General features: G+C 33.2%; 2 protein-coding genes across 3 annotated transcripts in view; one reads left to right on the top strand and one right to left on the bottom strand.

Annotated features, from left to right (window-relative positions):
* Positions 1-687: 687 nt before the first annotated feature.
* Positions 688-13,142, bottom strand: part of LOC123714388 (caldesmon-like) — a 32,474-nt gene continuing 20,019 nt past the window's right edge. The window contains exons 19-20 of one of the 2 annotated variants that reach the window (XM_045668625.1): positions 2,376-2,420; positions 688-738 (exon numbers count right to left, since the gene is read on the bottom strand). In XM_045668625.1, coding sequence (XP_045524581.1) covers positions 719-738; positions 2,376-2,420 — 65 coding nt within the window. In that variant the 3' untranslated portion in view covers positions 688-718. Of the gene's footprint in view, positions 739-2,003; positions 2,421-13,142 lie in introns of those variants that run through there. The other variant, XM_045668624.1, reaches the window with a different exon arrangement.
* On the top strand, positions 693-12,809 carry LOC123714389. The gene is made up of 3 exons (XM_045668627.1): positions 693-747; positions 7,108-9,641; positions 12,534-12,809. Exons 2-3 carry the CDS (start codon positions 7,108-7,110, stop codon positions 12,643-12,645), a joined length of 2,646 nt encoding a protein of 881 aa, XP_045524583.1. The 5' UTR covers positions 693-747; the 3' UTR covers positions 12,646-12,809.

The raw sequence follows: 13,142 nt of genomic DNA, 5'->3' as shown, positions 1-13,142 counted from the left end.
TCGTTAGGTGAAAGGCGTCAACTTATCGACATTATGTTCGTGTATGACATATTTAATAATTAATAAGATTGTACTTAATTGCTATGTATATATATATATAACATTTAATTCGTCTCCGACAAGGACTAAAAATGCCTACATTTCATAATTTTACACAACATTCATTATTTAATCGGCTACTTGCACTATACAACGCCTTTTTTTCAACAAAAGATATCGTTAAAGCACTACCAGACATTTGATGTCACTAAATCAATTTTCGATTCGAATAGTCGATTTTAGCACACAAACACACACCTTTTTATTTGGCGTTTCGATTAAAAACTTATTTCGTCTGCAGTAAGGTTTTTCTAAATAAGTAAAAGGTCGGCTAACGCGAATGCTCTCCTAAAAATGACCCGACCGAATCCGTTCATAATCAACACATTCTCTTAATTTCTCAAAATTTTAGATCTTTACATCGTTCATTAATTCGTTAATTCTAAAGCTCAATTATCGCGTTATGCAACAGCTCCCTTCTTTGCGATCGCCATCGCTTACACAACAGTGGAGGCGCGCTCTGCTCTCTCCTCGCCACAGTCGCACTTGACGCGTTAAGCAGAACGCCGCACTAACTATTGTACAGTGTTAACGTGTTTGAATCCAGTTTTGCCAAGTGCTATTTCGCTCCGGGATTGTGAGTGTTTCATAGTTGGAGCATGCGCTCGCGCTGATAGTTTCACTTTCTACGACGGGACACTGCAAGCGGTAAGGTTGTGTAACTGAGCTGACAGTCCACGCTTTCTTCCTTTCTGACTGGACTTTTCAATAATAATTATGAGTGACATGTCCCGACTTTGGATGTGTGCATGTAGTTTATTATTAATGTTTATTTTTATATATATAATTAACATATTTCAAAATATCACTTATGTTAAAACTTGAATTGTTAAAAGATTTGATTTGATTTGAGCACTAGCTTGCTCCAATTTTAACTAATTTTAGTATCAAGTATAAAATGTAGCAAAATCCTAACAAACACCATCCTAATTCTACGACGAACACATAGTATTTTATAGTTCAGTATTTTCATACATTACGTTGAAATTGGCTTACATTATATAAATGTATTGAATTAAAGCCGATGACTCAGTATTTATAATTAAACATTTCTTTCGTAAATTACGTACACTTCCGAAAGAAACGTTCTACTTGTAGGAGAAATTTAATAAGTGTTATTATATGTTTGTCGTTACATTGAAATTTATTATTCATATTTCTGATTATCTTTCTTAAAATATTCCTAACACGCCTAACATGTTATAATTTCTATCTTCACAAAAATCTATAAAAAACGAAAACATTTTTTGAAAAGAAAGAAGGAGAAACCTTATAAGTACATTCCAGTGAGTGGTGTTACCCAATGGCCATTAATATTTAGGAAGGAGCAAGGACGTCGCAAGCGCAGTCTTATTGAATACAAATCTCACGCACTGCGCATGCGGGTCGCATTCCACATAAATTAAAGTTGCGATAACACATTTCACTCTATATATTTATTTTCAGATGAATGTAGATGCCATTTGGACAGTTTTTCCTAACAAATATTGTCAATTCTAATTCTCTTAAATATTCAACATTCTACTGACCGTTAAAACACAAATAGGCCGACAACATATATCCTCAATATTGAATGAGAGACATGGAAAACTATAACGTACATATTATTTAAAAAGTTTCATAGTACAAATTTAACTGAAATTATTAAGCTTTACCTTGGCATAAGCTCACCTACTAAACCATACCTCTGAATGATAATCGATCTTTGAACTTTGTACGTTTTCATAAATTTTGTCAGACTATATAAACTTAAAATTATACTTTCCCTAGCAACACGTTATGTATCTTAAATAATTAAATTAGATAGTTTAGTTTTTATAAATAAGGGCATCAATGCATTACACAATATCACAAACATACGTATGAGTTAAAAACACAAAACAAAACTAAAACACACAATATTTAACCACTTTGATAAAGATAGGTAAACATACAGTTGTTCATAAGCTACTCAATAAATATTATAAATCTCTGTTACATCGATTGTGCAAGAGTCGCGAGTAAGTGTTCGTGCGAACTGGAACAAATATTACCAAACGTTTTCCCATTCAATGCTTTTTGTTCTGTCGTGTCTTATAGAAATGAGTTGTGCTTAAGTATATATTATATAATATTACAAGGCCCGCTATGATAGAATACTAAACTGTGAAATGTCCTATTTACTGCTAAGACTCAGAGTCGAGACTTAGCATTAAATAGGACTTGACTAGTATAATAGTTTAATGAAAAAATTAAGTGTTATGAAGAAATTATTATGTCAAGTACGGTTAACATACCAAAAGGAACAGTCTCTTCCTGACCTGACCACGAGACAGGGAATCCTGTGAATTAAATATCCTTTTTATTATCTATAATAAAGTGTTTTCTTTCTTTTTGTACCAAAAACCTATTGTATTTTAAATAAACGTATCTTTTGGAATTGCACACTTTTAATGATATTATCTTACCTATCAACATTGTTAATGTTATGTGGAACACGCGTTACTTGTTGACTTTTATCAGTACATAAATCATTTTGACATTTTAACAACATTTTTACAAGTGCCGGTATAATTTACTGCAGGTTTTTATTTTACGCAACACTAGTTTTATTAATACAAAAGAAAATCGTTGTATGTATTAACAAAAATATCTTAGTTAGATACAAAATGTGTAAATACTTCTTCAATCTATGAAAAAAAACCTTTGCTAATGCTATTGGTTTAATCAAATAATTCAAATAAATCTTTTGTTGTATATATTAAAGCATATAAATACAATGTAAAAATAATTTCGGATTATGTTTTTTTATGTTTGAAATTGATGTCCCTAAAGATATTATATAAAATTTAAAATAAATAATTACAATTAATCTCAACTGACACTATTTTATTCAGATTATAGATATAAAAGCGAGCCTAGTTTATCTGCAGGTGCTTTTAATTCAAGGTTGCCCCTGGATTAAAAATAATTCTTATAATGATTGGTTTGACATTTATCTGCGACGATAAACAGCATAGCTGCATTGTCACGGAGATAAAGCTCGATTGATATGGTCATGAGTCTTCGTAAACATACAGTTTGTAAATGTAAATACAATACGCAGGTTTATAACACATATACGATTAAATTTTTAAAGTTAAAAGTAATGTAAAATTCTTTGTGTTTTAAATGTTTTTTTATAGAGTCTTCTAATTGATATCCAATATCTCTCTTTACTTACGAAGTATATAATATCAAAAAAATATTACGTGGAGGAAATTAAAATCTTTATGCATAAGTGAAAAGGTTTAAAACTTTTCTCACAATAAAAATATCTAATAGCTAATAAGCCAGCTGCTAATGAGACGAAGATTATGCATAGCACTCATAATTATAAATTAGAGACTGTGAGAAAAGCTTTTCCTAAAACTCATGTTATCGTCATTGATAAGAAGTGCATTGCACTTGACTCCCAAGATCTTTGTAATATGTCAAACCACAAATCACACCACACATTTAATATACACATTAATAATAGTCTTTTTAAAAATTCTTATCTATTTCACAAATCTAATTTGTACAACTTAACACATCAACTTCCACAGTAAAATTCTCGTACTACAGTTGAGTTTTTCTACCGTAAATTTTAGCATTTCTACAAACTTATTAAATTATATATTAAAAACCCTCTCTTAATTATTGGCTTTGCAATATAGCTAACAATGTAATGTGTGGGTACGTCGTACGGACGCACGTGACGCAACGCTTTCACTCGTCGACGAACGCGATCAATTCCGATTCTATAATAATACGTCTATATAGAAATACACGCTTCCTAGTTCTTAGAGACTAGCTCTTTATAATATGGAAATGTAATGCAACATTAATACAACCATGTGCTGTATAAAATTGATAAGTAAATATCTTTAAAAAATGTTAATAGTAAGTTAGAAGCAAAATAATAACATGTAAATCCTTGTGATGACATTAGGTCAAGGTGAGCCGTCAGCCGTATTTGAGCACTTGGCTTCCTACAAATACGGCTGTATGATGTAACATTGACGGATGGAGAAAATAAAAAATAAATAAAAAAATGGACCTTTGCGCAAAGTACATTTATAACTTTCCTTATTGAGGATGGATTTTAGTAGTGTAAAATAGAATATGAAACAAAAAAAGCAATGCAGTGTACGGGTTATAGACCTAAAACAATCAAATGTTGCAACTCGATTGCTACATATACTGTATAGACGGAAGCTTTGCGTCAGCGATTGGAACACAATAAAACCACCTGACACTAATGACCTGCGAACTGCTGAAACAGCGACTAAATGCCGAACAAAGTGTTCTACTGTAACTTGTGTTGCTTGAATAAGGTTTTTGTAAAGGTTTTTGTTCAGTACCTGATTTTCTTACGCTAAAATATGCGCTTCCTTTCGATTTTGATTATTACGAATATTTTATTATTAAGTACAGGTATAAATACATTCTTATTTTATCATATTGAAATTTGTCTTTGTAACACAATTCATATCATTATGGAGTAAGAGTTATAGTGTATTGATAAGTTTAAAAATTGGGTTTTCTAATTACGTGTTTCAAAAATTAAACACCTTTATTAAATTTAAAAGGAATAATATTTTTATTACATAAAACGTAACTTCTTAAGTTCTTCTTCAGATACCTTTTGAGTTGAAATACTATTGTGCTGGGTGACATGTTTATGTGTGATCGAGCTGGCACTTGGCTAGGTGAATGGCCTCGATATCCGAGTAGCATGGAGAGTGAAATCTCGGCGGTAATCCGAGACCACTTGCCGGTAATGCTTACTCATTAAACAGTTGCAACTTTAGAATGTGTGGTATTTGATATTGAACTTTCAAAGTTCACTACAAAGAAAAAGGTTATTACGAGCGAATATACAAACCAAACTTATTTGACTTTAGTAAAAATACTCAAAAAGACAAAGGCGCGTTTGTTTGATTGAACGTGCAAATCTTATTATTCAAATTAAAGTTGGAAAGTTAGATTATATTTAAAAAGTCTAGCGTTTTGTTTAATTTAATACTAAATCGCATGACAATATAAATAGAGCAATGTTTTCACTTTTCACGGTGGCCCTCCATAATAAATTGAAACTTATCGCTAATTAACAATACAAACATCGGAATGAGGTTAAAATGTCCAAGTGTAGCATTTCCAACTGCAATTACTAGAGCGGCACTAATTCATGGCTTTTACTAAATGATGAAATTCAACTGTGCTTTAATCTTTTCTACAGTGTAATAAATGTGTTCAAATGTATAATGTGTTGTTGTGCATTTGTTTTGTTTGTGGATAGTTCAATTATCGCTGTTTAGTAAACATCGATGATGACATTTAAAGGGAAAGAAAACTTCGGATAGTATTGTTTATATTTGCCTCGAAATTACTCTACAATAAAAATATTTTTGATCGAATCAATTAATAAAAAGCGAAATAAACTAAATTTAATTTAAATTACACACCATGCGTTTGAGAAGTTGTGCGCTTTATTTACTATGTCGTTTAGATGCCGACAAAAAAGAGATATGTCGAAATGTCAAGCTTTTGGGTTTTAAAAGTAGAAAATGAATATTATTAAAAAACTTTCGCCATAAAATGTTTTTTAATATATTTAAAAAGTGTCCAAGCTTTTCTCTTATGTAACGTGATACGCGTTTCTAAAAGATATAACTATCATGTGAACGAATAGTATTGTTGTATGAGAATGTACTCGTATATGTATGTAAAAATACATACTAGATTACATTGAATTGTTCAAATATCAAAATATCGTTGTTATTTAAAAAACAAGTATATATGCCGGCCATATGTATACTACACTTTGTGGCATTGCACGTTCTGGTTTTATTTATCGTAAAACGTCATCGACACACGCGAATTATCGCTGTCGCGGTAAAACCCAATAGGGGACTGTGTAACACTCAATTCATCTTTTTATTTACATTATAATTTATGTAGAATAAATATAAAATATAGGCCATATTCCAGTTCATTATATCACAATCTCGTATTAAGTATTGTCAAATGTAACTTCAATAAGCAACAATGATTTTCAAACTTTTAAAACTAAAATAAGTTTGATTTTCATTCTAGGATATAAGCTATGAAATAATCTATTTGGCGTATTTTGTTTACTCACTTCGATTTTTATATGCATAAATATTTGTAGAAACTAATCAATCTTTGTATTTTAAAACAATACACGTATATGCAAAGGTGAATTTGTTAACTTCGATATAAACTTAACGAAATATTGATATTAATTAGTTACTCGATGTGTAGAGTCCCAGCTCAACATTTTAATGTCAACGCATCTCAACTTTTCTACCGACAGTGAAAGTGGAAATGCATGGATTCGTTTCCACTTCACTGTTCATATATTTTATATTCAATTGTTTAACTTTATTTTGTAAATTACCTGATACCAAAGAGTTTGCTTTAAATGACATTCGCAATATTTATTTAAATAAAAAATTTAAAGTGCTGACGCAATAATACATTTCTACGTTTTGTTAATATATACATAAATTTTCACAAATTCTAGCTTCTACGTTTCTCTTAGCTCCATATTGATGGCGTGTTTTGTCGAGTATTTTTCTTTGAGTTCAAAGTTTTGAAAAGATACAAAAAAAGTAAGCAGATATAGGAATTAAGATCATTACAAAAACTAACCCATAGTTCAAACATCGGAAACACACGAAATTCAAACAAATAACTGCACACATGCGAAAGTTGAAAGTAACGACTCTATTACCATGTGTTGTGTAACTTTATGTTTCTGTCCACTCACGCGCACCTCAATACATTTGTCACAATCATCCGTAGAGTTATAGAGTATCATCAATACTTTATTGACGGAAAATGTTTGTCAATCACACAACTCAATGAAAGGGTATGATACCTGATACATAACCTCTTGAATTAATAATCAAATTTTTGTTGTAAATAAAAACAAGCCGATTAGTTCATTGCATAGTCTTTAAACATTTTTTCTTATTACAGATGGCTCCCGTAAATAAAATACGGATATGCGCCATACTTTGGCTGTTCTGCGCCGTAAACGCTGATGTCAGCGATAACACAACTACAACAAAAACCATTAGAACCACTATTTTACCATCAAGGACCACTCGAACCGAGCTCAAAGTATCCAGAAGTTTAAACCCACACGATACACAGACCGTCAACGTAAGAACGAAACAAGGACATCTTACGCAATTAATAGTTAAGAAAAAGGATGGGAAATCTTCCACACAAGCCAGCAGCACAACTATCGCTCCAACAACGCTTCCCATTAAGACTACATTGCCAAATGTCAAGTTCAATGCAACTGATGATACAAAGAACAAAACTGAGGCAAGAGACCAGAGAAAAATAAATTTCGGCGCTGTAAGTAGTGATCTAGCCGGTTTCGACTATTACATCAACCGTAATAAACATGAGGAACTGAGTGATATTAAAGCGGAATATGGGAACTGGTCCCCGGTTTCAGTCTACCCAGAGTCACATATCCAAGAAAATGGCGGCAAACCTGATACAGACCCAGAAACTTCAAGCTATTATCCCACATACGATAATCACGAGAAAGTGGAAAATAAAAAAGTCTATATAACATCAACCAGTTTTATGGACTACGGTGGACCCATCAAAAGTTACAGATTTGACCCACACAATCCTGTTATTAAAAACGATAGGAATCCAGTGTACATTGAAGTCGTTAGCACTAAAGTGTCTGACGGTGAAAACAAGTCATATAAGGTTCCCGACCCAGTTATGGTTAGCTCAGAACCTATGTACATTAAGAAGGCTATTGAGAAGTTTAACAAACGTGGAAGGTCAATACTAACCCTAGGTGATGATGGTATACCGGAAATACAAGGGGTTAGAATGCCAGACGATGAATCAGATAAAAAAATATGGAGAAATGCTCGCGTAGTAAATGGAGAACTTATTCCTTATCCTGAAGGTTACACTCCACCCAAGGCTATCCCGGAGGCTGACGTTTATCCCGATTTAGCAGCCGCCGATCCCGCTCAAAACTTAGGACCGTTTACTAAAGAGGACAACTTTGAACCAAAAGATGGGCCTTTTACTAAATTTGACAATATCAAATTTGATACTGACGAGTTTGTCCCATCATTTCCATACAAATCAAAGAAAGAAACGCAATATATTAAACCAGGATATGGCCCATTTACGAAAGCAGATAATTCTAAAGTTGCCAATTCAAAATTAATTGAATATATTAAGCAAATTAATGAACAAGAATCTAAACGCGACTATTTCAGCGGACGAAGCTCTAGAGCTCACACCGGAGATCTAGATTATGCTGAAAGCCACATCCAACGACGTATGTTACAGCATCCGGGAGATTCCAACTTCCCTAATTCAATTCTGTACACTCCCAAAAATGCTAAGCCCAGTTTTGATGAAAGTGTACGAAACCCAGTTCTTCAGTATGCCCACCCTGACCTTGGTGTTCAACCGGCAAAGGCCACTCGGGATAATATGGAACATTACGAAAACAAACGAAAAATCAACTACTACACTAGTGTAGTGCCAAAGAGCGCTCATCCGTATCCAATGGAACCGATAAACGGATACAATCAGCAGCGCAGTCAAAACGTCCCCTCCGCCAACCGGTACTACGAAGACGAATATAATAAATTTTCTTACTATGACCACAGCCCAGCTAAACAACCATATGGATATGGCTATGTTAAGCGTATTCCAGAACCATCACTATGGAAAAGATTCACCGACTCCATGAAAGACACCATCAACACTGCAAGTCAAACCGTTCAGCAATTTACAAAACCTTTGATAGATCCCATCGCCAAAGTGACACAGCCTGTATTTGATCCACTAGTGGAAGCCACGCAAAAAATATCCCACAACCTAGGATTATACCCTAACAATTCCATTCAAAGTCAAAGATATGCTCAAGATAAAATTGGTGTCGCAGCTGCCGCCGGAGCCCCGGGAATGTTACCAGCTCTCGGTTTAATGGCGAGTGGCGCTGCATTAGGGCTTGGAGCGGTCGCCATGGGAAGACTTCTCGACGTCAACCTTATGCGCAGCGCCGACAACAGTGCTGATGAAGTAGATAAAGAACACAAAAGGTCATTCGGAGACGCCGTCTATGACTATGACAGAAAAATTATCAGCAGGCAAAAGTTTTACGACGACAACTACAAGATGCCGAGTGAAAATGTATATGTCGTTATGTCTCCTGACGGTACTGATAGAACAAAACGTAACTCTCTTAGCTTCTACGAACCTTTTGAGGTGGTTAATAATGTGAGGCAGAGGCGGAGTGTAAAGAGGGCTTTAGGAGACGACATGGCCGACGACCTACAACACATAGAAATAACGCCTTCACAATCTTCTCTCACGGCAGCAGCCATGGAGCTGGTGAAACAGACAGACTGGAGAGATTCACAGTGCGCTAAATTCACATTCTGTAAAGTCCTCACGTCGCAGCCTTCAGACTCCATGTTCGCTATGGAAAAGAAAATGGAGTCACTGTTAAAAATGTAAGTACATTTATTTTTTTACCAGTTACAATCAAGTCGCAGAGCAATGTGGCTTAAGCGTGCACCTCTCCTCCCCGAGGTCGTAAACCAATGGACTTTCTTTCTATGTGCTCATTAATTCCCATTTCAACATTCCCTCGAACGGTGAAGGAAACCTCGTGAGGACACCGGCATGTCTTAGACTGAGACCTTAGACCCAAATAGTCGACGAGGTGTGGCAGGCATAGGAGGCTGATTAGATTGCAAAATTATCATAAAACAGATCCGGAAACTGAGGCCCAGCCCTAAAAAGTTTGTAGCGCTACTGATTCATTTATTATTTAATATTCAAATCACGGTCACAAAAGCACATAACTTTATGTTTGAGAAATCTTGTCACATACGAGTACTTAAGTGACGTGCGATAAATAAAAGACAAGTTTAAAACAAGTAAAATTATGTCTGACGTAATTTACACTTTCTAAAGGTCAATAAACACTACAAGTACGGCTCATTTACACTTAGTTGTATATTTTTTACAAGTAAAAGACCACAACGTCCAGCGTGGTAACAAATTACTAAACTACGAAAAAACGAGAGACTTTACTGTTGGAGAAATAAAGAAACATATTTTGTAATATAAAAATCGAACCCAATTTCTGTGAAAGTGTTTACAAAACAAACGCAAACCATTTCAATAAAATAATCATTATATCATTTAAATTTTAATAAGAACATATCGCGCTTTCAATTAACCTACATATTTTTATTCAGAGAGCGATCATAAAAACAATAATTTATTACATACAATTTGGTTTACTATTTTCGTTATGTAATGTCAAACAGAGATCTTTATATTATCTTATATATTATATTTTATTCTACCTTTCTTCAATAACGTACCGTAGTTTTTAACTTCAATTTTGCTAAAATATAGCAAAATGAAATGAAAACATTTTTATTATTAAATAAACATTTTAAATGAACTAAGAGTACAACACAGCGAAACACTTAGGATGATGGGTTTAACCTTTCATCTTAATTAAATTACTTGATTTTATTACTTTTAAAGTTATCCTCATAATTCAATCGCGCCAGTAACAAATTGTTAAACCGAAACATTAAATTTAGAAAATCATTGCAATTAATCGTAAATCATAACACTTTTTCCTTTTATCATAAGCGTTTTCTAAGGCAGTTTATGCGCGTACCACCGCTATGTGTAACCAGCTGCCCACTGAAGTATTTCCAAACTAAATTGATTTAGGGTCATTAAAAAAAAGAGTGTACCAGCTCTTTAAAGGCCGGCAACGCAATTGCGAGCTTTCTGGCAATGTGAGTATTGGCAGCGGTATCACTTAACATCAGCTGAGAGAACAAAAAGTTATAATAGGAAATAAAACCTAAAGCAAAAATGGGAAAAAGGAAAGCATAAACTATTAAAATCAATTAATTATTATTTTATACTAGTTATGAAACGTCATGGCAATCGATATAAAACGAATTGAGCGCGTTGAACTTTTTATTTGTACGTAATATCATCAAGCCATAATTACTTTACAATATGAATGAGTTTCTGCATTGTTGAATATATCAATATATAGACGTATAACGATAATCAATATCTAGTACAATTCAGTGAACAAGTATGTCAAATTATATGCAAAATTGCTTGGAATTCAATAAAACTGTCGAAAGCATAATGAAGAAAATATATGGAGAAAAGTGAAATGCTTTATTTGTAATTTCTTCACGAATTATTCGAATCGCCACGCAAAGGCGATGCATAGAATCAATGATTTACAATGTAGTTTAAACATATTTTTTTACTCGTATTGTATGATTTAAAAGTTTTAAAGTAATTCAAATAAAACTTTACGTATATAAACACGACAATAGAAAACAGTTTAACAACTATATTTATTATATATAGAGGTCAATTGGTATTACATAATTAAAAAGACTGCACCAGACCGCACGCCGCCAACACCCAGTATTCGGTTACATAAAATCAGAAAGGGAAAGTGTTTGGCATTCCAAGTTGCTAGGAATTTTTCAATTTAATAATTGTTGCGGAAATATGACTCACTACAAAAATCCGGTTACTAATCAAATCCACTATATAGCTGAATATTGAACGTAATGGTAAATATAATAATATACTAACCGTCAAGTGAAATAATTGCTTTTTTATTATTAGTATATTTTTTGCGTGTAATTAAATTGTTAAATGTCATGTAATTATATGTTTTTTATCCACAAACCCCTGTAATTTAATTTAAAACGTTATCAATTAATAGCTGTGCCTCGCGTAAATTCGGTCATAAGGTATATATCGCCTAAAGCTTGCCTCGATAAATTAGGTAGGCAGAGATTAGCGTGTTAAACCAACCAAACAAACTCGTCAGCTTCAGTGTAGTGTAGGCAATCAACAGAATAGTAGCAAAAATAATGTTTATTTCCCGAATAACAAACTCGTTTTTCGTGAAAGCGGAACGATGTTGGGCCCTTCCCATTCAAAGTTATTGCCGCATGATCTGGGCTCCGTATTAGGTGTCCGGAGAAATAACAGCAAAAAAACTCGGTCGAGTACCCGACAGCTGACGTAAAGAAAAAGTATGAGGAAAACTTACGCGACTTAAGATTACCGGAAAGTAAAAGATTAACTGCGTATGGAAATAGTCATAACTATTTAAAGCTTTTTTGTTTATGTTGCATGTAGTTTGATCTCCTATTGGTTAAAAATGAACCCACAAATATAAATACAAATCAATTTAGAATATTTTAGTAAAATTTCTAATAAGTTGTGGTTTCTATAGATCAAGATCTTGTTACTGTGTTTGTGTGTGTATTATAAAAATATGTTTGCTTAGATTTGATTGATTGATTAAATGGTAAATACATAAATTTCAGGATATCAAGGGGGAACAGTGCCAGTGCAGCTGCGGTCGCACATCAGCTTGGAGACGTGATGGCAGCAAGTAGAGACCACAATTGCTCAAGGTTCCAGTGCGAGGGCCAGTAGTTGACTATCAATTTAATACCATATCTGATGATAATACCATGTTTGACACGTGGTTAGAATTGGTCCATTGGAACCAAAACTCCGTTCTTCGATATAATTGGATACGACATCCAAATTATGGATTTATATCTAGATAGTAATATAGAATATCACGGTGTGAAATTTGATAAATTAATTTAGTAAATTATTTATTACTAGTAATTTAATTGTAATGTGATTGTATTGTTAGTTTTTGTGAGTGATTTTAATTTATTTAATAATATTAAGCGCTAGACATAAAATATTAAACAAAACAGTATTGCCATGCCTCTATAGGGAATAAATAAAAATTGTGGTAAAGTCAATCAATATCTTATATAAAGCGATTCATTATAGGCGATATATTCTACTAGAAAAAACTCTGCACCAAGTAAAGTGCACAAAGAATGACTAATCTAAATCTATTTATATAAATAGACTATTATTTTTACGCTAATCATAAAACTTTTCCTATAGAG

This window comes from Pieris brassicae, chromosome 9, assembly GCF_905147105.1.
Source record: "Pieris brassicae chromosome 9, ilPieBrab1.1, whole genome shotgun sequence".
Taxonomy (NCBI): Eukaryota; Metazoa; Arthropoda; class Insecta; order Lepidoptera; family Pieridae; genus Pieris; species Pieris brassicae.
The sequence above is the reverse complement of the archived record's forward strand: the minus strand, read 5'-3'. Positions and strand labels throughout refer to the sequence as shown.